Source organism: Rattus norvegicus, chromosome 2, assembly GCF_021556685.1.
Source record: "Rattus norvegicus strain SHRSP/BbbUtx chromosome 2, alternate assembly SHRSP_T2T, whole genome shotgun sequence".
Classification (NCBI taxonomy): domain Eukaryota; kingdom Metazoa; phylum Chordata; class Mammalia; order Rodentia; family Muridae; genus Rattus; species Rattus norvegicus.
The window spans coordinates 101,853,321-101,881,212 of NC_141535.1; the positions used below are offsets into that span (position 1 = coordinate 101,853,321).

Here is a 27,892-nt window from a genome sequence, read left to right on the forward strand (position 1 = left end):
TAAGCAATTGTCACCACCAAATGATCTCTCCAGCACCCACATAGACAGTGTTTATTCATCAATCATACGTGAAAGTGGAGGGCTATCTTAAAATGAATACTTATTTTCTCAAAGGATTGAAAATATAAATTTGGTACTTGGGTTAGAAAAGATTTGAAGTTCTCAAACTATGAAAAGTCCAATGATTTCCCTGAATGGAGGACCCATTCTCTGGAAACCATGCCATGTTCTGCTGACCCCTAAGGCCTTACTCAGTGACATCTGTTATGTACCATAATGCACACATGCCAGAATATTTTTAGGTTATTGTCTATTCCTAGTCACACAAGTTTTGTTTCCTAAATAAGATTTTGAATTAACATTTTGGTTTGTTCCCTCAAATTTCAGCCTTCCATATGGTGGAAGAAATAAGTCCCATCTTCTTACCAAGACCTTGTCTGAACTACATCCAGTTCTGTCTCCAAACTGCTCGTTCATGATGCTGAGGATTGCAGGGTATATGAGAAAGCAAGAACTAAGAAAGGCAGGCCTATTCGAGAGTTGACATTCTAAGCTGCTTTTCAAATGTGAAATATGTCCTTAGCTTGCTAAAACTGTTATAAACGAGAGCAGAGAACTTACACATTCGGTTTATGCAAAGGCTTCTGGGATGGCCTTTATCATAATTGGGACTCTGAAACTCACCATTGTGGTTTGTTTTGTCGTTGTTTTAATGCACTAGTAACAATATCATAATTGCAACTTTACCTTATCTAAAATGGCCACTTTCTAAGCTCCTAAGTGTAAATGGCAGTAGGGATATATACAAATTATTTTTATGTGACATAAGAATAAGCTACCTGATACTGAGAGCCCATACTGAATTTCTTTTGACTTCTCTCCAGTTATAGGTTTAGTGATCAGTTTTATTTATGCTGAGCAATCTCCTGTCATGCGGTCCCCCTTCTGTAATACTGATAATAACTTACATGCAAGGAAATTAAAAGAGTTACTTCAGCAAGTTTCCATGCACTTTATTGGTTAATTCATGAAGTGAGCCAATGTTTTCTAAACCACAATGCTTCAGATTAGAAAGCAGTTATTAGAGTGGTTCATATTAGCTCTTTTAAAGAAACCATCTTTCATGATACTATATATGACCATTTAGCTTCAACCACTAAACATCTTCTTTGTTATGTTTAATTAATCTTTCTTATAATTCTTGATGAATAATAGTTGTTCTTTAAACATGTTTTTAGTGTTAGACAAATAAGTCCAAGAAGTTAAACAAAGGAGGTCATATAATAAGGTACTGTTTATTTTGGAAGAACAATTTGCTGGTAATTTGCTATTCTGATGTCTTACTTTTTTTGGTTTTAGGAGTTTGGGGTTGTTGGTTTTTTGTTTCTTGAGTCAGGGTTTCTTTGTGTAACAACTTTGGCTGTCCTGGAACTCATTTTGTAGACCAGGCTATCCTCGAACTCACAGTGATCCGCCAGTTCATGCCTCTTGAGTGTTGGGATTAAAGGTACATACCACCACTGCCATGGCTTATGAAAATTGTGTTTTCACATTTTCCTTCCTCAAATATAATCTTCATCTCCCTATTCCCACACCTCTGCCTGCTTTCACTTTTATTCCCTATCTCTGTCCAAGCATGCAGTTGCTGGAACATCCTCTGCTCCCAGTAGGTTCACCCTGAAAACACTGGGTCAGGCATCATGGCCTTCCTCAAGCTTTCCCACCAAATTCAGCCAGCAGTAGAGCTCACAAGCCCCAATGTTCTTAACATTCATTTTTGCCTGGCATTTTTTGTTCAATATCCTTGATTAATTCTAAACACAATCTCCCTCTTTCTCCCTCCGTCCTCTTCTCCCTCCCCCCTGTCTCCCTCCTCCCCTCTCCCTCCTCCTTTTTCTCCCTTCCTCCCTCCCTCCCTTACTCTTCCTCCTTTTCAACTAGAAAAGCCATGCTGGGAAGCAGCTTATTATCAACTCTATCAATGTTCCCATCCATTACCATGCATTCAATATTTTTGTAATAAGGCCTAACACCTAAACCATAGGTAAGAACAATGGTGTGCGCCATAAATAACTTTAAAAACTTCCCAAGTCTGAAAAGTAATTGGGCAGAAAAACTATTCTTGAAGTTACAGAGTTTGGAAGTTGTGCATCTTAGAACTTCAGCACAAGGCCCCCTAGTTTCTTCACTCGGAAATCCAAGGCATAAAGAAAGTGATGAGCTGACTTTTCATATTGGAGCTAGGAAGTGGAAAAAGGACTTTAACACATGGAGCAAAGTTCTATGCTGTACTGTCTACTGCCATGCTATGAATGCCTAATAAGAGGGTCATACTTTATATACTTATTATTGTAAGAGCCTTAATTTGCAATAAAATGCTCATCTACCATAAAGCATAAAACTATTGAACCATAAACTGAAAATCAATATACCACCAATAATAAACATTAAACAAACAACACAAATAAAAGACCTGCAGCCTTCCAAGGTGGCAGCCATGCCTCAGAGTGTTCATGGTGGCCTGTAAACTAGGGTCAAGACCTGTGGAGCCTGCAATACTCTGCCAGAGCATTACCTGCTTATACTTATCCTCTGCCTACTTACACTCTGCAGGAGGATAAGCACTGAAGCTATAAAAAAATACCCTGGGAAAAGGTGATTATCTTGTCTTTGTCCCAGGCGCATGCAGTGATAATCTAAACATTCACCGGCCATTTAGTTAAGAGCTTCTAAATAATTTGAGAGGGGTCAATAATTTTAGTTGAGGGATTTGATCTCCTCAACTCAGCTTAATCCCTCTCCCTCTCCCTCTCCCCCTCCCTCTCCTCCTTCCCTCCCCCTCCCCCTCCCTTCCCCCTCCCCCTATCCATAACTTTTGGACATGATTCCCTGACAGAGCAGCCAAGTTTCCAGATTATAATTGCTCTATGCTGGGATAATGCTGGAGTAAGCCCAGAATCAGACAAGTTTTATCTAAAATCTTGCAGTTGCACACATTCCCATTTCCCTCAAGGTAGAGCCAACATCTACTAGATTGTTTAAGGCCTGAATCTTTTTTTAACTTCTGGCTCCTACAGGAAAAGGAACTTTTCTAAGAACAGCAGTTTGTAAAACACCCAAAGTCAAAGGTCATATGCTATCTGTCAGCCAATTACTGTGATCCTGAAGACATGTTTTGAGGAAGAATAGTGGATAGATAACATTTTATGTGGAGGAAGGAAGATGTGCCTCCGGAGAGAGAACTATCCTGTCCCTACTCCAAAATCACTAAGAATTGAGTATAAAAGTTAATGTCCATATATTACATTTCCAAAGAGAATACAAAAACATGTATCTCATTAACACTGCACATGAAACATGCCCAATAAAGTATCTCATCCCTTGAATAGAAGCCTAACCTTTCATTTAAAACAGAAACTCGAACCTCCCCTCTTTAGTTGCCTCCTCCCACATCATCAAAAGCCAATAGCTACTATTCCAATCCAGTCCTGCTAATATTGCTTTGATTTCTGAGGAATTGCTCTATCCCAATAGCATACCCTTTTGTGTCGCTTAGAATCGCTAAGTTATTTTGTCTCTGTCTTTGGGTTATTTTGTGACTTTCATTGCTACATAATCGGTAGCTAACAATACATTCACACATTAGTCAGCCAATAAATAATTTTTTTTGCTCCAAATGGAAGGACTAAAGTTTGAGATAGAAATAGGATGGAGATTCCGATGGTCATAGGCACTAATAGTCTCAATTCTCCTGTCAATTCAAAGCACAATCTTAGGAGATTGTGTAAATGAAGCACAGTGTGTAAAACTGAGGAATACAGGCAATAGGCAACCTTGAATTCATAGAGAGGGAAGTGTGAACTTTGAAGATTCAATTTACTGTATGTGCTTCTAACTCCATTGTGAAATTCTGAGAGACATATTTGATTATGCATTTACCTCAGTATTTCCCACTGTGATGGAGAACAGTAAGCATTGCCTGAGAAGTACATGTTTGCCTCCCTTGTAGGTGAAGCTGTGGGATCTTCTCAAAATCATCCATCTCTCTCCACAGCTCTGTCTTTGGGGGTAAACTATCTTGCTGAAAGCTTACTTTCAGTTAGTACAGGGTGAGTATTCAAATCACCTTTATTTCTGATGTGAGCACCCTGTTCTCACGTGACAACGGCTTTCTGGCTTATTCTTAGCAAGTGAAAATGAGAAAGTCAAATATATCACCCTCTGCTTCCTTTATATAACAAGCACTCCATCTAATTTATATGTTATATATTAAAATATGGTATTAGATTTGTTTGTTTTGTTTTTCCAGACAGGATCTTGTGATGTTGGCAAGCTGACCTGAACTTCAGGTCTCCCCTCCTCACCTTCATGCATGCTGAAATTACAGGTGTGAACTCCCACACCTGCCAATGTAATTTTATAAACAATCTTCTCATTGCAAATCTGAATTCTGGGCTGTCTTTCTTCCAAGGTGAATTTATTCAAATCTCAGTTCTTATTCCTGATTTTGAGTTTTAAACATCCTCAGTGAATCCCCTCAAAGAGCAGCAATAAAACACTCTACTTCTCAGAAGCCCTGCACTTGCCGTCAAAACCAGACACTTCTCATGGTCCTACATTTACTGTGGGATCTGGAACCTTCTGTTCCTAATACATGGAATCTTGACACTATTGTTAAGAGTAGTCTAAAGAAATCCCCAATAACGAACCTCCATTAACATGTGGGGTCATGAGTCATATTCTTGTTAGTGAATGATGTATGCCAGGTTTCTCAGAATTTTTTAAACCAACAATGACTGTGTATCAAATTATCCAAAGGCTTAGTTAGATATCATATTCTTCTTGATAACGAGGCTTTTCTACACATGGGTTATTTGTCAGTGAGTAACCTGGTGCCAGGCATGCCTCTAAATATTGCGGACATAGCAATGAATAAAAAAAAAAAAACAAGATTCCAATTCACATCAAATTGTAATCATAGTAGCTGGGTGGAGATGGGTAATTTGGTGTGAATTTTGAGGTTCTGGGGAGAAGTCAGTCAGGTTTATCTAGGAAAAAATCCCACAGATCTGGACCATTCATGCTGACTCTAGAAGTACAGAAAGGATACTGCAAGAGTCAGAAAGAGCTTGCTGGCTGGCAAAACCCACATTGTTAAATACATGTGTTGGCAGGTCAGCTTGAGAATAACAGTGTCTCTGTATTCAAAACTGATTTCATCAGTTCAGCTCCCTATTCATGAAGGCAAGATTTAAAGTTCAGATGGTATGACAAGCATCATCATGTCTGTCTCATTTCTGTGGGAGTTTTTCTATTAGCCCATGTATAGCATGGTTCTCATTGTTCTCTTTTAACAGGAGCAAGTATTCTCAACCTGGCTATCAGTGAAGGTGTGCAAACAGATGGAGGAAAAGAAGAAAAACACTTCCAGTCATAACTCCTGCTTCATTTAATCCTACTTATGTGCCTAAGGCCAAGTAATAAGTATGCTCTGGCCATAGCCAAAACTCATTCTTTTTTAAAAGTGATTCTGTGACAAAACAATGTTAGCTTGTTTCCTTGCATTTGCATTAATGGATAATTGCCTGTTCCGAGAAAAGAGGTACACTTGCAAACAAATGTGTGTATATCCTAAATAAAGTTTAAAGAGAAGTAGAAAACTTTGGTTCAGTTGACAGAAAACAGTGTCAGATGACTTAATCAACTCTATGATTTTATTACGTGACTCAGGACTCCCTACAGATTCGAACATGATTCTATTAGCTTCTTTGCTGCATGTTTTCCTTTTGGTATGCAAATAATAGTTTTGGTGACCTAGAAATAGGCCCTGACTTTGGGTTCTATTTGACTGCAAGCATTTGTTGGCTTTTTCTCTTTAACAAAGACTGTATTAGAAGAAACCAAGTACCAAGGTTCCACAAAGTTGACTTGATTACTCACTGAGGCAGATTTGTGAAAATGAGACAATTCGTTACTGCAGCACCTAAACAAAACAGACTACCCATATAAGCATATTAGTGTATTATATGAAATATATATACAGAGAGCACATTTATGTTCTTTATAAAAAGAGAATACCACACCCATAAAGAAGGGGAGAGGGAGGGGTTAGGGGGATGTTTGCCCGGAAACCAGGAAAGGGAATAACAATCGAAATGTAAATAAGAAATACTCAAGTTAATAATAATAATTTTAAAAAAAGGTGAATGCTGGGATCACTTAACTTTTCCTGTTTTGCCTTTTCCATTTAGCCCAAAACCGTAGTCCTCAGGACGGTGCCGAACACATTGAGCCTGAGGCTTTCATCCTTAATTAAATCTTCTCTGGAAATGCTCTCACTTCGGAGACACACATACTAAAAATTGTGTCTCCAAAGTGATTCGGAGTCTAGTTGACCTGTTGGTAAAGAGACACCACCACAGGAACTTTCACTGAAACTCAGTTTAAATAACATTTAATTTTGAGCCAATTTTTGACATTTCAAATCTAACATGTTTCAGTTAAACTACTCTTCACTTACATATATTTCCTTCAGGTTTTTTCATTGTTCTTTACACTGAAAGAGGTTCTGTATAGCTTTTATTATAGTTTTCTTCATATTCTAATTGTTGTTATAGTGCTAAGATCTAATTTAAGCTTTATCCTTAGTTATATTTGACTAGAGTGGTTTTGTATATTGACTGTGAATTTATCTACATTTCTGGATGTTCTTGTTAAGTAAGTTACACATTCATAAGTATTTCTGGAGTATTCAGGCAAATAATTATAATTACATTTTTCCTTTAAGAAAATGTTGTGATTCTAAGTTTGTTGCTACTGTAGTTTCATTAAAAATAATGAGTGACTTTATATTGATTCAAAGTGACAATTTGATTTTAACCATTTCATTTATCATTTAAAAGTAATGCTACCATATTTAAATGTGATGTGTTTTACTATCTTCATGGTTTATATCAATGTCTTGTCCATCATTAACTGCCAAGAAAAAAAGAGCCTGAATGAAAAAAAAGAGAGAGAATACCAGAATTCAATAGTGCAAAGAGAAAGACATTAGGAAGACATATCCTAGAAGCTAAGAAGGTTTAGGAGAGACCATCCCCAAATTTTCAATGTTTCAGTAGAAAATTAACTACTTACGTTTCTTACATACATTCATTCTTGTTTAACTAAGTAGTTGAACATAACATTCAGTATAGCACAATGAAACACAGATCTATTCATTTAAGATTAAAACGAAAAAAAAAATTCTAAAGAGCAATGACAGACAAACCACAGATGACCTCAGGCCTCTTACTTCTTACAAACAGGAAAAGACAGATCCAAGGAATGCTATGAAATCAAATGTCCTGTACCAATCTTTTTAATTGAAATTTCATCATGTGTAGTCATTGTACATGGGTTACATAATATAAGAACATTTCCATGTACATCCATATTGTACACTGAACTTCTGGACTTTTATATATTAGCTGAAACATCTCACCCCTAGAATAAGTTGTAAAAACTTCAATGTCCATGGCAGTAACTATTCAGAGTCCATCCACCTGCATTGAGTTTCAGGTAAGGCCTCTGCTTCTGAAACTGGAAAGAAGGGTATGTTATCTCTAGAGAGCAAAAGAAAAGAGGGACATTCCACATGTGTCTATAGAAGACTTTTATTCAGGAAGAAATACTTTAGCCAATTTCTCTAGAAAAATGTAAGGACTTCACATATGGATTCTTTCTCTTAGAAAACAATGCATTCTAAGTTTAAAATAGGTTCCTCTTAGAATTTGTGGGTATTAAAGCCATGTACTATCTACCTAGGTAGATATTAGCTGCAAATATCTTGGTCAAAACTCATTACCCTTCTTTAGGTGACTGAGGACTTCATAGGTTCTGGGAATATTTTTTATCTTTTAGCACAATGCTCTACACCCAATGGTACAACACAGTGATAACCAAAAAAGGTAGAAGTAGTCTGATATACATACACATATTTGTACATGCATATACGTGTGCATGTGTGCGCAAACAGATGCATACATATGGATATATTACATATGTGGTAAAAGATGTAGCAGGTATGAAAACAAAGATATAACAACAATGTTATGACTTCTTTTATACAACTATGGCTCTGTGGATCTTTGCCTATGTGTAAAATGTCACAAAAACCCCAAAACAAATGAAAAAAAAAATCCACTATTCACCTCAGGGCATTCTATAGATATCACATTAACTATGATGCTCTGTAACATCAAGTAGTGTGTGAACTGTCTAACACTTTCTCGTTCAGTGTACAGATGCTACTCTTTGCATGCAATAACAACAAGCAATGTCACGTGTAACAGCTTGCACAGCCCACTTCAGGAAGGATGCTTAAAAGAGGAAAGACTCAACTGTCTTCAATGACTTTACAGAAGATGAAAATGCCCTTCTCCTTTGGCATTAGGTTCCTTCAAGGTGCATTGTAATTGGAAACCAATGGTCTGGAAGAAAATTTCCACAAGCTTTCAAATGGTAAAATTGGGATTCTCAGTCTGGACATTCCCACTGTGTTACAGATGCTAATGTCATGAGTCCTGTTCTCTACTGCATCTGACTATGGAGAAGACTGGACACACGGAGAACCAAAATGCTCTGCTGAGCCAGTAAAAGGCACTGTGACAAGAAAAGAGAGTCCTCACATGACTACACAGTATAGTGCAGACAGGAAATGGCAAGCGATTTGTGCCAACTTTCTTCTTTTGAACAATATACTCTTTGTTTTAAAAATTCAAATCCATATATGCATAACATCATTAAATTTCTAGTAGAAATGCTTTTAAGTTCTATCAGGTCTTAATTTGTTCATCTTTAATAAAGGGAAGTGGCTATGTCAGAGACACAAGAGTAGTGAAAAGAATATAATGGCATTAAAGGGTGAGCATAAATGAAACAGCGTCCTTTTATTTTATTAATAATTTATATGTGTGTGTACTTATGCATGTGTGTGGAGTCCAAAGCTCATTGGAATTGCTGTTTCATTTTTTGAGCTTAGTCTGTCACTGAACTTTAGGCTCAAATTTAGCTATTGTGAGAATGAGCCTCCAGGATCTCTCTGTCTCCATCCACCCTTCCATCCCAACAGTGCAGGGGTTACAGGCTCATGATGCCACGCCTTACTCTTCGTTTGTTTGTTTGTTTGTTAGTTTTGAGACAAGGTTTCTCTGTGTAGCCCTGGCCGCTCTAGATCTCAATATGTAGATCAGGCTGGACTCAGAAATCCATCTGCCTCAGCCTCCTGTGACGTGGAATTTAAGGTGTGCACCACCAACTGCTTGACTGAGGCTTTCAACTTTTTATAAACTGAGCTATCTCCCTAGCTTACTCAAACCATATGGCTTAGAACCTTCTACATTGACATCATAACTATGAACTTATGAAGTTATATGCTGGAAGCATCATTTAAATGAAACTTATTTTATGCCTGTATAAGATAAAGAATATTCTTAGAGGATTTCATAAAATGCAATGCAATAAGGAATACAAATATCATATGACTGATAGGCAAAAGGGTTCCACTGACACCATTCTATTTCAAAAGTAGTTATACAACATACCAACTCTAAAAGTGATGTCTAACATCTAAAGTAGTTTCTTCCTTCACATCCTATCCCCAAAGACCAGCACTACCAGCATACAATTCAACAGCGTTTTGCCCTTGAACATGATCAAACAATAAGATACTTGCTTCCTAGTATGGATTGAGTCCTATCTTATAGTCAATAGAAAGCTTTGCTTTCACTAAGACAACTTTGATTTTCAGTTATAAAGCCGTTATTTTTAACATGCTGTAGCCATTCATCCTGCTATGCTTTTGAAGTGATCATAGAGCCAAACATTTATGAATGCTTGAGTATGGTTATCAAAAATGGGCCCAGCATTTTCACAGAGTTTTGTTTTGTTAAAGAAGTTATCTGTCCATCTATATCGAAGGGGAGTTGATATGAAAATCCAGCACCTAAAACTGAAAATAAACTAGGTATGTCTTAAAACTAAGTTGTAAGGAACAGGAATTTTAGATGTTGACTGCACTCCAATTACTAAGTTTTAAATAGATTTCTCCTGAAGAATAATTATTGCACCAATATATTCTTTTCATAAACATTCTTGGTAGATAAGAACTTGCTGAAGAGACCTTTATTTTTTAAGTAAGAAGAAATGACATGTATGACATTGAATATCAATTTGTATGTATTTTATATATTGCTATATGGAGATACACTAAAATAGCCATACTGGAAGAAAAATAACTATGACGGCACCAATCAATTCATTTATTCATTCATTCTTCATTGGTACTCAGTGCCCCACATTGCACTAGGTGCTTAATCCAGTAAAACTTGTAAATTTTTTCTTCATTAATTATTTAGGATGAAATTGTAAGAAGAAATGACAATGAATTTAAATCATATTATAGTTATACTTTTCTTAAAAATTCTATTAATTTTTATATTCAGCAATTATAGAATTAATTAATTCTTTCTACTTTTCTATAGACAAAAATATCCATTCTGCATACTTCTTAAGGCAAGCCATAAAGTGAACACTTCAGCTATAAAATTCAGGGTGTAATTGATGTCCCCTTCTCTTATTCATTAAGGTAGCGTCACAGTTTTGTCCTTTGCCTTTCACAGAACAGTAACCTGGAGCAGTTTCAAAGGGATTTTACTTTGGACGAAGTACAGAGCCACTCTTCTGCAAGAAGCTGTCAATTCTTTCTCCATAGCTTGTACCCTGCCTCACTATTATTTTTAGAGAGACAGTTCAATGTAATTCCCAGTCACCCAGATCCCTTCTGTATTCAGTCATTCCAGTTCTTCATTATCTAGCTGAAGGAAGCCATCACAGATATGCATCGAAACTAGGTTATATGAAGCTTCCAGATTGAATCATATCTGAGGCCCAATGCTGATAGCTTTCACTCCATTTTCAGACATTTGGAAGATGCATTGAAATACTGATACAAAACAAACACTCAAAACTTATAATGAATTAGTGGATAAGGGAGAGACGTAGATGGACCTGTAAGGCCTGAGATGATGAAAAGTTCTCAAAATACCATGTTAGCATGGGGGAAAATAAGTGGTATTTATGAGTGACTAGTGCTGCTTCTCAAGGGCAACCAGTACAGTCAGCCATAATCTAACCCTGCTCTTCCTTCACAACCTTCTTTGAACAGAAATTACAGTTCAATGAAAGAAATGTAGGGAATAAGATTATTTTCCCGACACCCGCGGATCCCGGCCCGCAGCAGCTCTCTGCTCCCAGACCCGGTGAGAGAGAGACCAAACCGCCTGGTCAGGTGGGCACTCCTGAGGCTGCAGAGCGGAAGAGACCACCAACACTGCTCACCCCTGCCCACATCCCTGGCCCAAGAGGAAACTGTATAAGGCCTCTGGGCTCCCGTGGGGGAGGGCCCAGGAGCGGCAGGACCCCTGCCGGAGACACCGCCGGACCCTGAAGGAAACAGACCGGATAAACAGTTCTCTGCACCCAAATCCCGTGGGAGGGAGAGCTAAACCTTCAGAGAGGCAGACAGGCCTGGGAAACCAGAAGAGACTGCTCCCTGCACACACATCTCGGACGCCAGAGGAAAAAGCCAAAAACCATCTGGAACCCTGGTGCACTGAAGCTCCCGGAAGGGGCGGCACAGGTCTTCCTGGTTGCTGCCGCTGCAGAGAGCCCCTGGACAGCACCCCACGAGCAAACCTGAGCCTCGGGACCACAGGTAAGACCAAATTTTCTGCTGCAAGAAAGCTGCCTGGTGAGCTTGGGACACACGGAAGCAGAATTTCTCTAGAACCGGGCACATTCTGTGTTTACCGGAAGTCCCACACCCGCGGATCCCGGCCCGCAGCAGCTCTCTGCTCCCAGACCCGGTGAGAGAGAGACCCAACCACCTGGTCAGGTGGGCACTCCTGAGGCTGCAGAGCGGAAGAGACCACCAACACTGCTCACCCCTGCCCACATCCCTGGCCCAAGAGGAAACTGTATAAGGCCTCTGGGCTCCCGTGGGGGAGGGCCCAGGAGCGGCAGGACCCCTGCCGGAGACACCGCCGGACCCTGAAGGAAACAGACCGGATAAACAGTTCTCTGCACCCAAATCCCGTGGGAGGGAGAGCTAAACCTTCAGAGAGGCAGACAGGCCTGGGAAACCAGAAGAGACTGCTCCCTGCACACACATCTCGGACGCCAGAGGAAAAAGCCAAAGACCATCTGGAACCCTGGTGCACTGAAGCTCCCGGAAGGGGCGGCACAGGTCTTCCTGGTTGCTGCCGCTGCAGAGAGCCCCTGGACAGCACCCCACGAGCAAACCTGAGCCTCGGGACCACAGGTAAGACCAAATTTTCTGCTGCAAGAAAGCTGCCTGGTGAACTCAAGACACAGGCCCACAGGAACAGCTGAAGACCTGTAGAGAGGAAAAACTACACGCCCGAAAGCAGAACACTCTGTCCCCATAACTGACTGAAAGAGAGGAAAACAGGTATACAGCACTCCTGACACACAGGCTTATAGGACAGTCTAGCCACTGTCAGAAATAGCAGAACAAAGTAACACTAGAGATAATCTGATGGCGAGAGGCAAGCACAGGAACCCAAGCAACAGAAACCAAGACTACATGCCATCATCGGAGCCCAATTCTCCCACCAAAACAAACATGGAATATCCAAACACACCAGAAAAGCAAGATCTAGTTTCAAAATCATATTTGATCATGATGCTGGAGGACTTCAGGAAAGACCTGAACACACTTAGGGAAGCACAGGAAAACATTAATAAACAAGTAAAAGCCTACAGAGAGGAATCGCAAAAATCCATGAAAGAATTCCAGGAAAACACAATCAAACAGTTGAAGGAATTAAAAATGGAAATAGAAGCAATCAAGAAAGAACACATGGAAACAACCCTGGATATAGAAAACCAAAAGAAGAGACAAGGAGCTGTAGATACAAGCTTCACCAACAGAATACAAGAGATGGAAGAGAGAATCTCAGGAGCAGAAGATTCCATAGAAATCATTGACTCAACTGTCAAAGATAATGTAAAGCGGAAAAAGCTACTGGTCCAAAACATACAGGAAATCCAGGACTCAATGAGAAGATCAAACCTAAGGATAATAGGTATAGAAGAGAGTGAAGACTCCCAGCTCAAAGGACCAGTAAATATCTTCAACAAAATCATAGAAGAAAACTTCCCTAACCTAAAAAAAGAGATACCCATAGACATACAAGAAGCCTACAGAACTCCAAATAGATTGGACCAGAAAAGAAACACCTCCCGTCACATAATTGTCAAAACACCAAACGCACAAAATAAAGAAAGAATATTAAAAGCAGTAAGGGAAAAAGGTCAAGTAACATATAAAGGGAGACCTATCAGAATCACACCAGACTTCTCGCCAGAAACTATGAAGGCCAGAAGATCCTGGACTGATGTTATACAGACCCTAAGAGAACACAAATGCCAGCCCAGATTACTGTATCCAGCAAAACTCTCAATTAACATTGATGGAGAAACCAAGATATTCCATGACAAAACCAAATTTACACAATATCTTTCTACAAATCCAGCACTACAAAGGATAATAAATGGTAAAGCCCAACATAAGGAGGCAAGCTATACCCTAGAAGAAGCAAGAAACTAATCATCTTGGCAACAAAACAAAGAGAATGAAAGCACACAAACATAACCTCACATCAAATATGAATATAACGGGAAGCAATAATCACTATTCCTTAATATCTCTCAATATCAATGGCCTCAACTCCCCAATAAAAAGACATAGATTAACAAACTGGATACGCAACGAGGACCCTGCATTCTGCTGCCTACAGGAAACACACCTCAGAGACAAAGACAGACACTACCTCAGAGTGAAAGGCTGGAAAACAACTTTCCAAGCAAATGGTCAGAAGAAGCAAGCTGGAGTAGCCATTCTAATATCAAATAAAATCAATTTCCAACTAAAAGTCATCAAAAAAGATAAGGAAGGACACTTCATATTCATCAAAGGAAAAATCAACCAAGATGAACTCTCAATCCTAAATATCTATGCCCCAAATACAAGGGCACCTACATATGTAAAAGAAACCTTACTAAAGCTCAAAACACACATTGCACCTCACACAATAATAGTGGGAGATTTCAACACCCCACTCTCATCAATGGACAGATCATGGAAACAGAAATTAAACAGTGATGTAGACAGACTAAGAGAAGTCATGAGCCAAATGGACTTAACGGATATTTATAGAACATTCTATCCTAAAGCAAAAGGATATACCTTCTTCTCAGCTCCTCATGGTACTTTCTCCAAAATTGACCATATAATTGGTCAAAAAACGGGCCTCAACAGGTACAGAAAGATGGAAATAATCCCATGCGTGCTATCGGACCACCACGGCCTAAAACTGGTCTTCAATAACAATAAGGGAAGAATGCCCACATATACGTGGAAATTGAACAATGCTCTACTCAATGATAACCTGGTCAAGGAAGAAATAAAGAAAGAAATTAAAAACTTTTTAGAATTTAATGAAAATTAAAATACAACATACTCAAACTTATGGGACACAATGAAAGCTGTGCTAAGAGGAAAACTCATAGCGCTGAGTGCCTGCAGAAAGAAACAGGAAAGAGCATATGTCAGCAGCTTGACAGCACACCTAAAAGCTCTAGAACAAAAAGAAGCAAATACACCCAGGAGGAGTAGAAGGCAGGAAATAATCAAACTCAGAGCTGAAATCAACCAAGTAGAAACAAAAAGGACCATAGAAAGAATCAACAGAACCAAAAGTTGGTTCTTTGAGAAAATCAACAAGATAGATAAACCCTTAGCCAGACTAACGAGAGGACACAGAGAGTGTGTCCAAATTAACAAAATCAGAAATGAAAAGGGAGACATAACTACAGATTCGGAGGAAATTCAAAAAATCATCAGATCTTACTATAAAAACCTATATTCAACAAAATTTGAAAATCTTCAGGAAATGGACAATTTCCTAGACAGATACCAGGTATCGAAGTTAAATCAGGAACAGATAAACCAGTTAAACAACCCCATAACTCCTAAGGAAATAGAAGCAGTCATTAAAGGTCTCCCAACCAAAAAGAGCCCAGGTCCAGACGGGTTTAGTGCAGAATTCTATCAAACCTTCATAGAAGACCTCATACCAATATTATCCAAACTATTCCACAAAATTGAAACAGATGGAGCCCTACCGAATTCCTTCTACGAAGCCACAATTACTCTTATACCTAAACCACACAAAGACACAACAAAGAAAGAGAACTTCAGACCAATTTCCCTTATGAATATCGACGCAAAAATACTCAATAAAATTCTGGCAAACCGAATTCAAGAGCACATCAAAACAATCATCCACCATGATCAAGTAGGCTTCATCCCAGGCATGCAGGGATGGTTTAATATACGGAAAACCATCAACGTGATCCATTATATAAACAAACTGAAAGAACAGAACCACATGATCATTTCATTAGATGCTGAGAAAGCATTTGACAAAATTCAACACCCCTTCATGATAAAAGTCCTGGAAAGAATAGGAATTCAAGGCCCATACCTAAACATAGTAAAAGCCATATACAGCAAACCAGTTGCTAACATTAAACTAAATGGAGAGAAACTTGAAGCAATCCCACTAAAATCAGGGACTAGACAAGGCTGCCCACTCTCTCCCTACTTATTCAATATAGTTCTTGAAGTTCTAGCCAGAGCAATCAGACAACAAAAGGAGATCAAAGGGGTACAGATCGGAAAAGAAGAGGTCAAAATATCACTATTTGCAGATGACATGATAGTATATTTAAGTGATCCCAAAAGTTCCACCAGAGAACTACTAAAGCTGATAAACAACTTCAGCAAAGTGGCTGGGTATAAAATTAACTCAAATAAATCAGTTGCCTTCCTCTATACAAAAGAGAAACAAGCCGAGAAAGAAATTAGGGAAACGACACCCTTCATAATAGACCCAAATAATATAAAGTACCTCGGTGTGACTTTAACCAAGCAAGTAAAAGATCTGTACAATAAGAACTTCAAGACACTGAGGAAAGAAATTGAAGAAGACCTCAGAAGATGGAAAGATCTCCCATGCTCATGGATTGGCAGGATTAATATGGTAAAAATGGCCATTTTACCAAAAGCAATCTACAGATTCAATGCAATCCCCATCAAAATACCAATCCAATTCTTCAAAGAGTTAGACAGAACAATTTGCAAATTCATCTGGAATAACAAAAAACCCAGGATAGCTAAAGCTATCCTCAACAATAAAAGGACTTCAGGGGGAATCACTATCCCTGAACTCAAGCAGTATTACAGAGCAATAGTGATAAAAACTGCATGGTATTGGTACAGAGACAGACAGATAGACCAATGGAATAGAATTGAAGACCCAGAAATGAACCCACACACCTATGGTCACTTGATTTTTGACAAAGGAGCCAAAACCATCCAATGGAAAAAAGATAGTATTTTCAGCAAATGGTGCTGGTTCAACTGGAGGGCAACATGTAGAAGAATGCAGATCGATCCATCCTTATCACCCTGTACAAAGCTTAAGTCCAAGTGGATCAAGGACCTCCACATCAAACCAGACACACTCAAACTAATAGAAGAAAAACTAGGGAAGCATCTGGAACACATGGGCACTGGAAAAAATTTCCTGAACAAAACACCAATGGCTTATGCTCTAAGATCAAGAATCGACAAATGGGATCTCATAAAACTGCAAAGCTTCTGTAAGGCAAAGGACACTGTGGTTAGGACAAAACGGCAACCAACAGATTGGGAAAAGATCTTTACCAATCCTACAACAGATAGAGGCCTTATTTCCAAAATATACAAAGAACTCAAGAAGTTAGACCGCAGGGAAACAAATAACCCTATTAAAAAATGGGGTTCAGAGCTAAACAAAGAATTCACAGCTGAGGAATGCCGAATGGCTGAGAAACACCTAAAGAAATGTTCAACATCTTTAGTCATAAGGGAAATGCAAATCAAAACAACCCTGAGATTTCACCTCACACCAGTGCGATTGGCTAAGATCAAAAACTCAGGTGACAGCAGATGCTGGCGAGGATGTGGAGAAAGAGGAACACTCCTCCATTGTTGGTGGGATTGCAGACTGGTAAAACCATTCTGGAAATCAGTCTGGAGGTTCCTCAGAAAATTGGACATTGAACTGCCTGATGATCCAGCTATACCTCTCTTGGGCATATACCCAAAAGATGCCTCAACATATAAAAGAGACACGTGCTCCACTATGTTCATCGCAGCCTTATTTATAATAGCCAGAAGCTGGAAAGAACCCAGATGCCCTTCAACAGAGGAATGGATACAGAAAATGTGGTACATCTACACAATGGAATATTACTCAGCTATCAAAAACAACGAGTTTATGAAATTCCTAGGCAAATGGTTGGAACTGGAAAATATCATCCTGAGTGAGCTAACCCAATCACAGAAAGACATACATGGTATGCACTCATTGATAAGTGGCTATTAGCCCAAATGCTTGAATTACCCTAGATCCCTAGAACAAACTAAACTCAAGACGGATGATCAAAATGTGAATGCTTCACTCCTTCTTTAAATGAGGAAAAAGAATACCCTTGGCAGGGAAGGGAGAGGCAAAGATTAAAACAGAGACTGAAGGAACACCCATTCAGAGCCTGCCCCACATGTGTCCCATACATATACAGCCACCCAATTAGACAAGATGGATGAAGCAAAGAAGTGCAGACCGACAAGAGCCGGATGTAGATCGCTCCTGAGAGACACAGCCAGAATACAGCAAATATAGAGGCGAATTCCAGCAGCAAACCACTGAACTGAGAATAGGTCCCCTATTGAAGGAATCAGAGAAAGAACTGGAAGAGCTTGAAGGGGCTCGAGACCCCAAAAGTACAACAATGCCAAGCAACCAGAGCTTCCAGGGACTAAGCCACTACCTAAAGACTATACATGGACTGACCCTGGACTCTGACCCCATAGGTAGCAATGAATATCCTAGTAAGAGCACCAGTGGAAGGGGAAGCCCTGGGTCCTGCTAAGACTGAACCCACAGTGAACTAGTCTATGGGGGGAGGGCGGCAATGGGGGGAGGGTTGGGAGGGGAACACCCATAAGGAAGGGGAGGGGGGAGGGGGATTTTTGCCCGGAAACCGGGAAAGGGAATAACACTCGAAATGTATATAAGAAATACTCAAGTTAATAAAAAAAAAAAAAAGATTATTTTCCCATGAACAATGGAGCAAATTACTACGAATTTATTATCTGACAGATTTGGAGCCCAAAGACCAACATAGGTTTTAATGGTGTTCATACGGTAGCTAAGTCAGGTCACTTTAAGGAGCCTCTAAGAAAAATGTTTCCCTGTCCCAGCTTGTAGAAACTGTCTGTATTCTCTGATCGTAGATTCCTTTATCCCTGATGTATATCCAAAGCCAGTAGCAAAGTCCTGGGTTCAAACTACAAGCATAACTAACCCCCTAAATCAAATAAATAAATTAACAAACAAAATAAACAAAACAAGGCAACAGTCATGCTATTCTTACTTCTTATATCCCATCTATCACTATTTTAATTTTTCATTCTCGAGTATGTATCTACATGTGTATGATATAGAAGCATGTAAATATGTTCATATATATATATATATATATATATATATTCACATATGTGTGTGTGTGAAGTTTGAGAACAAATGTCCAGGTGGGCAGCATTAAGGCCAGAGACCAAGTATCCTTTTTCCATCACTCTCTGTCTTAGTCACTGTTCTATGGCCATAAGAAAACATTACAACCAAGACAATTTAAAGAGAAAAATCATTTACTTGGAGTCCTACTTACAAATTACTCCATGTTCATCATTGTGGGAAGCATGTTGACAGGAAGGTAGACATGGAACAGTAGCAGTAATTGAGAGCTCACATCTGATCTACCAGTTTTAGAGAGAGAGAGAGAGAGAGAGAGAGAGAGAGAGAGAGAATAGATTTTTGAAACTACAAAGCCCATACCCAGTGATACACTTCCTCTAGCAACACTATATTTACTTTAACAAAGCCACACCTCCTAATCCTTCCCAAATCGCCCCACTAATGGGAGATCAACCACTCAAGCATATGAGGTATGAGGACCATTAAATAAAACTGCCACACTGTGCATTTTATATATTGAGCCAATATCTATCACTAAAACCAGGACTCTTGGTCTAGCTAACCAGTTTCCTCCAGGGATTCCCCATCTCTTCCTCCAAAGGATGAGACCACAGGCAGGCCAGCAAGCCTTTCTGGTTTATGCATGGATATTAAGGATACAAACTTCAATCCTCAAGATGGCACTAAAAGTACGGTACCCACTAGCCTTCCTGATCCCAGAAATTTGTTTTGAACGGTAGTAAGAACCATCGAAATTCTGGATTTAAGAAGAGGAACAACACACAGTGTACACACTGCTCAGCTGTTTAACCAAGAGCCTCTGACATGTCTGCAGAGCTCCCGGACCTCTCTCATACATTATAAAACATTAAATTTTGCCTGTGAGCCTTGGTGAACTACCTTGTGGTGCATGAGTTTTCTCTGAGTGACCCATATCCTTTTTCTTTTTTTCATAAAAACTGGAAAGAAAAATAAAAACAACCACCGTTGGTGGCAGCATAGTTCTTCTCATTCACTGGGCAGTAGTAGCAATGGATGAATCTCTTGATTTCATAAGTGAGTGTGATTGAGAATGAATGCTATTTCATATTTCCTGATTTCTTATATGTGTATTCAACAAAATGTAGGTTGAGAATACTCAAGAAGAAATAGTAATTGCACTGAGTGGACTTCACTTATCATGATCCTTAGTAATACTGCACAGTACTATCAGGTATTAAAGTAACCTAGACACAATTAAAATTTACGTTATTTTGTAGATGGTACTTGAGCTCTTAAGATTTTGGTTTTGCAAGGATCCTCTGTAACAAAATGTCCTTTAGATACCAAAGAACAGCTGTCATTAAAAGGAGAAAGAAATTCCTTGTATGGAATGACACTATCAGCCAAACATTTCTTGTAAAGATTTTTTTTAATTGCATTTCATTTTGTATTTCTGTGTCTTTGTCTCTTTCTCTGTCTTTTTTCTCTGTGTCTCTCTCTGTCTTGGTCTCTGTCTTCCTCTCTCTCTCTCTCTCTCTCTCTCTCTCTCTCTCTCTCTCTGTGTGTGTGTGTGTGTGTGTGTAAGAAGGGGGGATGATAACTTTTGGAAGTTTGCACCACAAATTGTGTTCTTAGCTCTCATCTGCAAAGAAATAATTACAAAATCTAAACACCTTGAAAAAACCATCTCATTTGTACTGAATCAAATATTAAAGAATAAAGTGCCATTTATATTTTATTCTATGGAAAATTGTATTTATTTTCCATGTAATCTGTTTTTAAGAAATGCAAACATAAAGAAAATATTACAAAAGTAAAATTAGCTCTTTGCTAATGTTGCCCGAGAAGTCATGCAGTAGAAAGTCCCACACAAGCAGAACAGATGCACCTCAAAGGCTGTTAGAAATGGCTAACTACTGGGTACAATTACCTTTACATTATGACAGGTAAATGGCTAATAATATAGGCATGTAGGCACTCATGAACAGCAAGACTCAGAAGAAAACAAGTAGACTCAGACATTGAAAAGGCACAAATAACTAATCAGTTCCTTGAAAATCTGTAATGTATGCAGGCAGGTAATGTATTCTACAATAACAATATTTTCAGTAGCTGGCTACTGACAGAAAATATTTTCAAGGGGTTGGAGAGATGGCTCAGCCATTAAAAGCACTAGGAACTCTTCCAGATGATGCAGATTAGATTCATAGCACTTACACGGCCTTTATAACCCTCTCTAACTCCAGTTCCAGGTGAATCTAATGCCCTCCTCTGGCCTCTGTGGGCATTGCATGCGCATAGTATGCACACATGCATGTAGATAAAATACACGTACCACAAAATAAGAATGAATGAAGAAAATATTATTCGTTTTCTTTCTTGCCATTAGGTACCTAGACTAAGTTGTTGACTAAAACTCCAGACTACTGGATGACAGTTTTTCACAGATTTATCTGGATACCTCGGGTTCCCAGTAAGACAAGTACTCAGAATACACATGGCAGGTGTTTGATATATTATGGTTCAAAGATATAAAATGTATTCATTGAGGATCTCAAAATGAGTAAGAGAAGGGACCTGGATTCAACTCAGGAATGTTAGGGGAATGTAGTTATATGAAACTGCCTCATCTTACAAAATCCACATGTGTAATTCCAAAGTAATCACATTTACTACTTTGGGTAGTTTATAACTTCACTTGTTAATGTAAACATTGGCAGGAAGCAGAAAAATGCTTGCGAAAGGCAGGATTACAATAGATGGAGGTATTTAAAAAGTCTTAAATGCAACATCAAAAGCATGACTAACCAAAGAAAAAAAGAAGCTGTGTTGCATCAAAGTATAAAACATAGGCTTTGAAAAAGATGTAGCTTAGAATAGAAAGGCAGTCCACAAATCCATGGAATATATTTTCAAAGTACAGACCCACTAAAGAGCTGGTGACCAAGGTATACAAAAAATACTTAAGAATTCCCAATTACAAAACAAAACAATCACATTCGAAATGGGGAACAAACCTGATCAGGCAACTGACCAAGGGAATCCTATGGACAGCAAACAAGTGTATGAAAAGCCATCAGTGACTCATGAGTCAAAATTGAAAAGGCACTAATCACCTAGGAGAATGATATGAATTAGTACTGAAAACAGCAAGTATTCCCAAAGATATGGGCCAGTGGTTCAGTGAGAAGTCTCATTCACCACTACTGGGGAGGCAGAATGGCATGGCCACTTTGGAAGGTAATATGCAAAAAAGTTGTGGTCTTGGTATTTACTAAACTTAAGTGAAACCTTAAGCTTACATTAAACTTTTCACATGATATTTTTAGCAACCTTCGTCAGAGATGTTCAAAATTAGAAGTCATTACGATGTTTTGTAGTAGGCAGAAGAGCATGCTGTACACATTAATATAAAGAAATATTAACAGGTGATAACGAAACAACTACAAAAGATCTTTGAATGTATATTACTGAGCTACATACTTACACAGGCTGAGGAAATCAAAACTAGACAGACGAGAAAGAGATCAATGATGTCCAGAGATTAGAGAGTTAGAGTTTGGGAAATAATCATGTCCTTATTTCAGCAAATGGTGATGGTTCAACTGGAGGTCAGTATGTAGAAGAATGCAGATTGATCCATTCTTATGACCCTGTACAAAGCTTAAGTCCAAGTGGATCAAGGACCTCCACATCAAACCAGATACACTCAAACTAATAGAAGAAAAAGTGGGGAAGAATCTCGAACACATGGGCACTGGAGAAAATTTCATGAACAAAACACCAATGACTTATGTTCTAAGATCGAGAATAACATCCTGAGTGAAGCAACCCAATCACAGAAAAACACTCATGGTATGCACTCATTGATAAGTGGATATTAGCCCAAATGCTCAAATTACCCTAGATGCACAGAACACATGAAACTCAAGACAGATGATCAAAATCCAAATGCTTCACTCCTTCTTTAAAAGGGGAACAAGAATACCCTTGGGAGGGAATAGGGAGGCAAAGTTTAAAACAGAGACTGAAGGAACACCCATTCAGAGCCTGCCCCACATGTGGCCCATACGTATACAGCCACCAAACTAGATAAGATGGATGAAGCAAAAAAGTGCAGGCCGACAGGAGCCGGATGTAGATCTCTCCTGAGAGACACAGCCAGAATACAGCAGATACATAGGCGAATACCAGCAAACCACTGAACTGAGATGGGGACCACCGTTTAAGGAATCATAGAAAGGACTGAAAGAGGTTGAAGGGGCTGGAGACCCCATATGAACAACAATGCCAACCAACCAGAGCTTCCAGGGACTAAGCCAGTACCCAAAGACTGTATATGGACTGACCCTGGGCTCCAACTGCATAGGTAGCAATGAATAGCCTAGTAAGGGCACCAGTGGAAGGGGAAGTCCTTGGTCCTGCCAAGACTGAACCCCAAGTGAACGGGATTGTTGGGGGGAGGACAGTAATGGGGGAAGGATGAGGAGGGGAACACCCAATTAGAAGGGGAGGGGAAGGGGTTAAGGGGGATGTTGGCCTGGAAACTGGGAAAGGGAATAACAATTGAAATGTAAATAAGAAATACCCAATTTAATAAAGAGGGAGAAAAAGACTAAATTTTAAACTGGCTATTCATATTCATAAAAATAAACTTGTACCTGAACAAAAATGAACTCCAAATGAATCAAAAATCTTAAAGATTTGAAACCTGATAAATTATGCATGCGGGCAATACACTCATACAAATATAATAAAAATAAGTCTTAGAAGTAAACTACATGTCAGTACATAAAAAAGAAACAAAACATATGCATGCACAGGCACATACACTCCATACCACCTAGTTAAAACCATTACTAAATGTCTCATGATTTCATATAGAATTTGGGTTCTAGAATCGGGAAGTGGCTTGGAAACTGACATTACCACAGAAGACTAATTTTGAAAGTTATGTATTTACTGAAGAACAGGAACCCAAAGCAGATGACGGAGAGGCTAAGAACTTTAAAAAAAAATATCCAGGGGGAAAGAGATCAAGTAGAGACAGTATCACCCTTCCCCCTCAAAAGCTACAATAGCATTTGATCTTCCAGTTTGAGACTCCTGAAGTAACAAAATGTCAAAGAAAGAAATCTAAATAAGGAAATATATATATCTCAAAACAGTCCAACTCTTTTAAGTGTGCAGTCACAGACGCAGAGCTGTAGGCTTAGCAACGTTCAACAGTTGCCCAAATTATTTAAAGGACATTTAGGGTTGCATCTCATCTACTTTAGTGCGCATGGGTTACTATAAGAACATATGACAAGCCTTATAGCCTTCTGGTCTATAGACAGCTATTTTCTTGCTGTGGTCTACAGAGAAGGTTTTATTATATTTTGGTGGTTCTATTGAGCAAGGAGGATATGGAAGTGATTGTTTTGGAGAAGTACAGAGAAGTACAAAGAAAAAGGCAGAGGTGGGGGATGCAAATTTCCTAGTGATTCCTTTCGCCCTCATGTGCCATCAGGAAATCCTGCTGATTCAAACCATGTTCCATCCTTCCTAGAATAACCTTGAGCTGAGCACTGCTATCCTTCTTTCTCCTGGAATGCTATTATATTATCTGTGGTTAACAATCTTTCCAAGCCGTCTTCCTAAATGGGGAAAAGAATTCTAATTCCCCAAACCAAAGTGTTCTAAAAGCAGTGGTCTGCCCCTCTACTGCCAGTTACTATCATGGAATGGTCACTTGGTCCCACCAGTTGGTTGAATCTCTCATGCAGTCTCATGAAGAAAAAGAGAAGGAAAGGTGTAGGCGTGGGTCTGGGAACAAAGGAGAAAGGGGAGACACAGTAGTAGAAATGCAAGGACAATTAAAAAGCCTCTGGGTTGCCTTGTTCTCCCTGAGCTTTAGCAGTTTTGTAGGTAAGACTGGCAACAGGCTTTGTAACATCCAGCATTCCTATAAAATGATATACTACAAACATTGTAGATAGAAGTATTCAAAGGATAAAAACTGAATGTAACCACCGTGTGTATACCATCTCCATATGATAAAAACACTGTTGGGTATTTTTATCATGTCAGGACATAAAAGCTTTCTCCATAAGGAGGTTTGTTTTTCCTTTATTTTTTCTTTCCATCTTTCTTTCCTTCCTTCCTTTAATTTTTCTTCCTTCCTTTGTTCTCTCTCTCTCTCTCTCTCTCTCTCTCTCTCTCTCTCTCTCTCTCTCTCTCTCTCTTTCTCTTTTTCCCAAAACAGGATTTCTCTGTATAGCCTTGGTTGTCCTGAAATTCATTCTGTAGACCTGGCCTTGAACACACAGAGATTGGTCTGCCTCTGCCTCCTGTGTGCTGGAATTAAAGACATTTGACGCCACTGTCCAGCAAGAGACTCTTAAATAGAGAGGAAAATAGTAAAATAATTACGGCAGATGTGAAAGGGTCTGAAGTTCTATGAAAACTATAAGAAAGAGCTGAGGATGTGGCTCAGTGGTAGAGTACTTGCCTAGAACATACAGGGTGCTGGAGTCAATTCCAAATCTGTAAGGGATGGGGGGATAACTAAAAAGAAAACAAATTAGTAAAGAAGATTTCAGAGGTAACTACATCAAAAGTTTATAGAAGTTGGATTCTTTTTTTCTTTTTCAATGAATCTTTTGTTGTGGAAGTAGTTCGGTGAGTAAAGTCCTGGGTTTGATCCTCAGCAGTACCCTCTCCCTCTCCCTCTCCCTCCCTCCCCTTCCCCCTTCCTTTCCCTTCCCCTCTCTCTCTCTCTCTCTCACACACACACACACACACACACACACACACACACACGATGTGGGAAGAGAGAGAGAGAGAGAGAGAGAGAGAGAGAGAGAGAGAGAGAGAGAGAGAGAAGCAGAAACACAGACACACAGAGACACAGTGAAAGACAGAGGAGAGATTGGGGTAATGAAACTTTATTTTCTTTATCCAACTAATGTAATCAAAATGAATTGTAATGTCAATATCATCAGGGTATAAGAGAACAGGGACTTAATAGATCATTAGTAGTTACATAAATTGTCATTGAGGTTGGTTTCACATCTATTATAACTCCAGTATCAACAACAATCCAAGGGTATGTGTAGTGTGTGAGTGTGTATGTGTGTGTTCATCATCAGTGGCACCTAAGGCTTATTATAAAGTGGGAAAATGCAAGTTGTAATAGAATGTGTTTTCCTGTTATTTATATATTCATGTTACTAGTCATTCAGGCATATAACTATACGTAAAATATTGAGAACATCTTATTCTAGCCATATTTTCCCTTTTACACATCACATCAGACAGAAGTTTCCTACAGTGGTAAATTGTCCAGTCACAGAAAACAGAAGCCACTAGTCATGTGGGTCTCTCTAAACTAGAACACAAACATATCTTTCCTTAGTGAACTACAGTGTATCAGCTACTTTGGAATGCAATTCCCTGTAGACCGGTATTAGAGTTTTCCTGGTCTGAAGGAATTGGCAATTGACAGCATGAACATTTCAGCAGATAATATTAGGTGAACAGAGAAAAACTGGCCTATTCACAGGGCAGCTCCTGGAAAGCCTAGCTTGCCTTTTTACCTTCCCAGGACCATTATTCTAGGGTTTCACGATTTGACCTGATTACTCTAAATGGTAACAAACTAGTTAGCTCTCTGCCTGTTCCTGCCCGGCATGTAAATGTAAACTGGGACAAATAGCCCTCCTGTGGTGTGCATTTCTGGAAGTGCAACTTAACTAGAGTGGTGAGAAGTTAGAGCTGTGTGGGATCACATGAGCCTGAAGTTAAAGACCCAATCAGCTCACGTGCTGAAGACTGCAGAAGGGAAAGCTCCATATAGTTCCTTGAAAGCTTGACATGAGAAAATGGAAATGCTATTATCTTGAGTATTTTTCAGCTGACATTTCAGAAACATGCAGACATGTATATGCAGTACCATTGTGTCATTGTCCTGAAACCATAGAGAACTTATGACACACACTGATACACCTACACATTGATAGATATTTAAATCCTAATCACTATTCTCCCCAAATCAATCTGCTTGGTTTTCAAAAGTCATGGAAACTGTGCATGGAAAAGATAAGACACCAATTGCAAAAGAGAATAAATTTGAAGTGAACAATTTTAGTTGCGTTTTTCTACTTTCACATTTCCAGCAGGATACTTAAGTAGTTCTGAGTTTTCCTGTTGTGACTGTTATCCTGAGAAAAATAATAGAGCAAAGACAAAACTATTATCACCTTTGTTCCTCACAAAACCTTGTGATGGTAAATACTGTTGTTTCTATTTTTTCAAGTAAGTTATACTCAGGTAAACTGAGGCACAGAGCAGCACCCATACCCCGCACCAGCATCTACTTAAAACATTTCTCTTTGAGCTAAATGAAATTAAAGGTAATTTTCTTTCTGAAATGCAGGGAATTCTGAGCTGCAACATATGATGGGCCCAGGTAAAGGCTGTTCATGATGCTTAATGCAAACCTGAGTGGCTACAGTCTACATGGTGCAGCAAGTCCATTCGGGACTCTCAACTGTAACTTGTGTAAGTGTGTGGAGGGGTGAAAGAAATCTTTGTTAGGACACCCAATCGGTTGCAGCCTACTCCAATGTCCCGCAGCAAGGTCTGCCTGCACCCGCCATTCCTGCGCGGCTCTGATGCCCACAAGGTTACGTGGCCGCGATCCCACGCATGCGTGGCCAGCCTAGGCGCTTACCTTGTGCGCCGGGTGAGGAGGAACAGGACTGGGAGCAGCAAGGTGACCGCAAAGAGAAGGCCTAGTAGGGAGAGAGGCCCGGGCGAAGCGGCATCTGGGGTCGTGGCTCCCTCCATCCGGACGCTCTGGCGGCTCTGTAGTGAGCGATGGCTTCTGCAAAGTGCCCTCTCTTCTAGACCAGAGGCTCTGGCCTGCCCGCAGTGCAGAGCAGAATGTCACAGCGGCCCCCAAAGCTGAACTATAAAGTTAGTGGAGTCCCCTCCCCCCTCCTCCCCCTGACCCAAGCGTTCCGCCTCGCACCGCCTCCCGCTCCGGTGACAGGAACCCTGCCAAGGAAGAGGGAAAGGATTAGGATTTCCCCAGATGGAGCCACAGAGGCCTGGAGGAGGGGGGGGTTGTTTTTTGAGTCAGTCAGCAGTGAGCTGACAGAAGAGACCCTGCCTGACGCCTCTCCCCACCCACAGGCCTTGGAAAGTGGCCCTGT

At 39.6% G+C, this 27,892-nt stretch overlaps 1 protein-coding gene across 2 annotated transcripts in view; it reads right to left on the reverse strand.

The window, feature by feature from the left end:
• The window catches only part of Cyp7b1 (cytochrome P450 family 7 subfamily B member 1), a 173,158-nt gene extending 145,516 nt beyond the window's left edge, over positions 1-27,642 (reverse strand). The window contains 1 exon segment of one of the 2 annotated variants that reach the window (NM_019138.1): positions 27,409-27,642. In NM_019138.1, the coding sequence (NP_062011.1) occupies positions 27,409-27,524 (116 nt within the window). In that variant the 5' untranslated portion in view covers positions 27,525-27,642. 2 annotated transcript variants of the gene reach the window in all.
• Between the last annotated feature and the right edge of the window lie 250 nt (positions 27,643-27,892).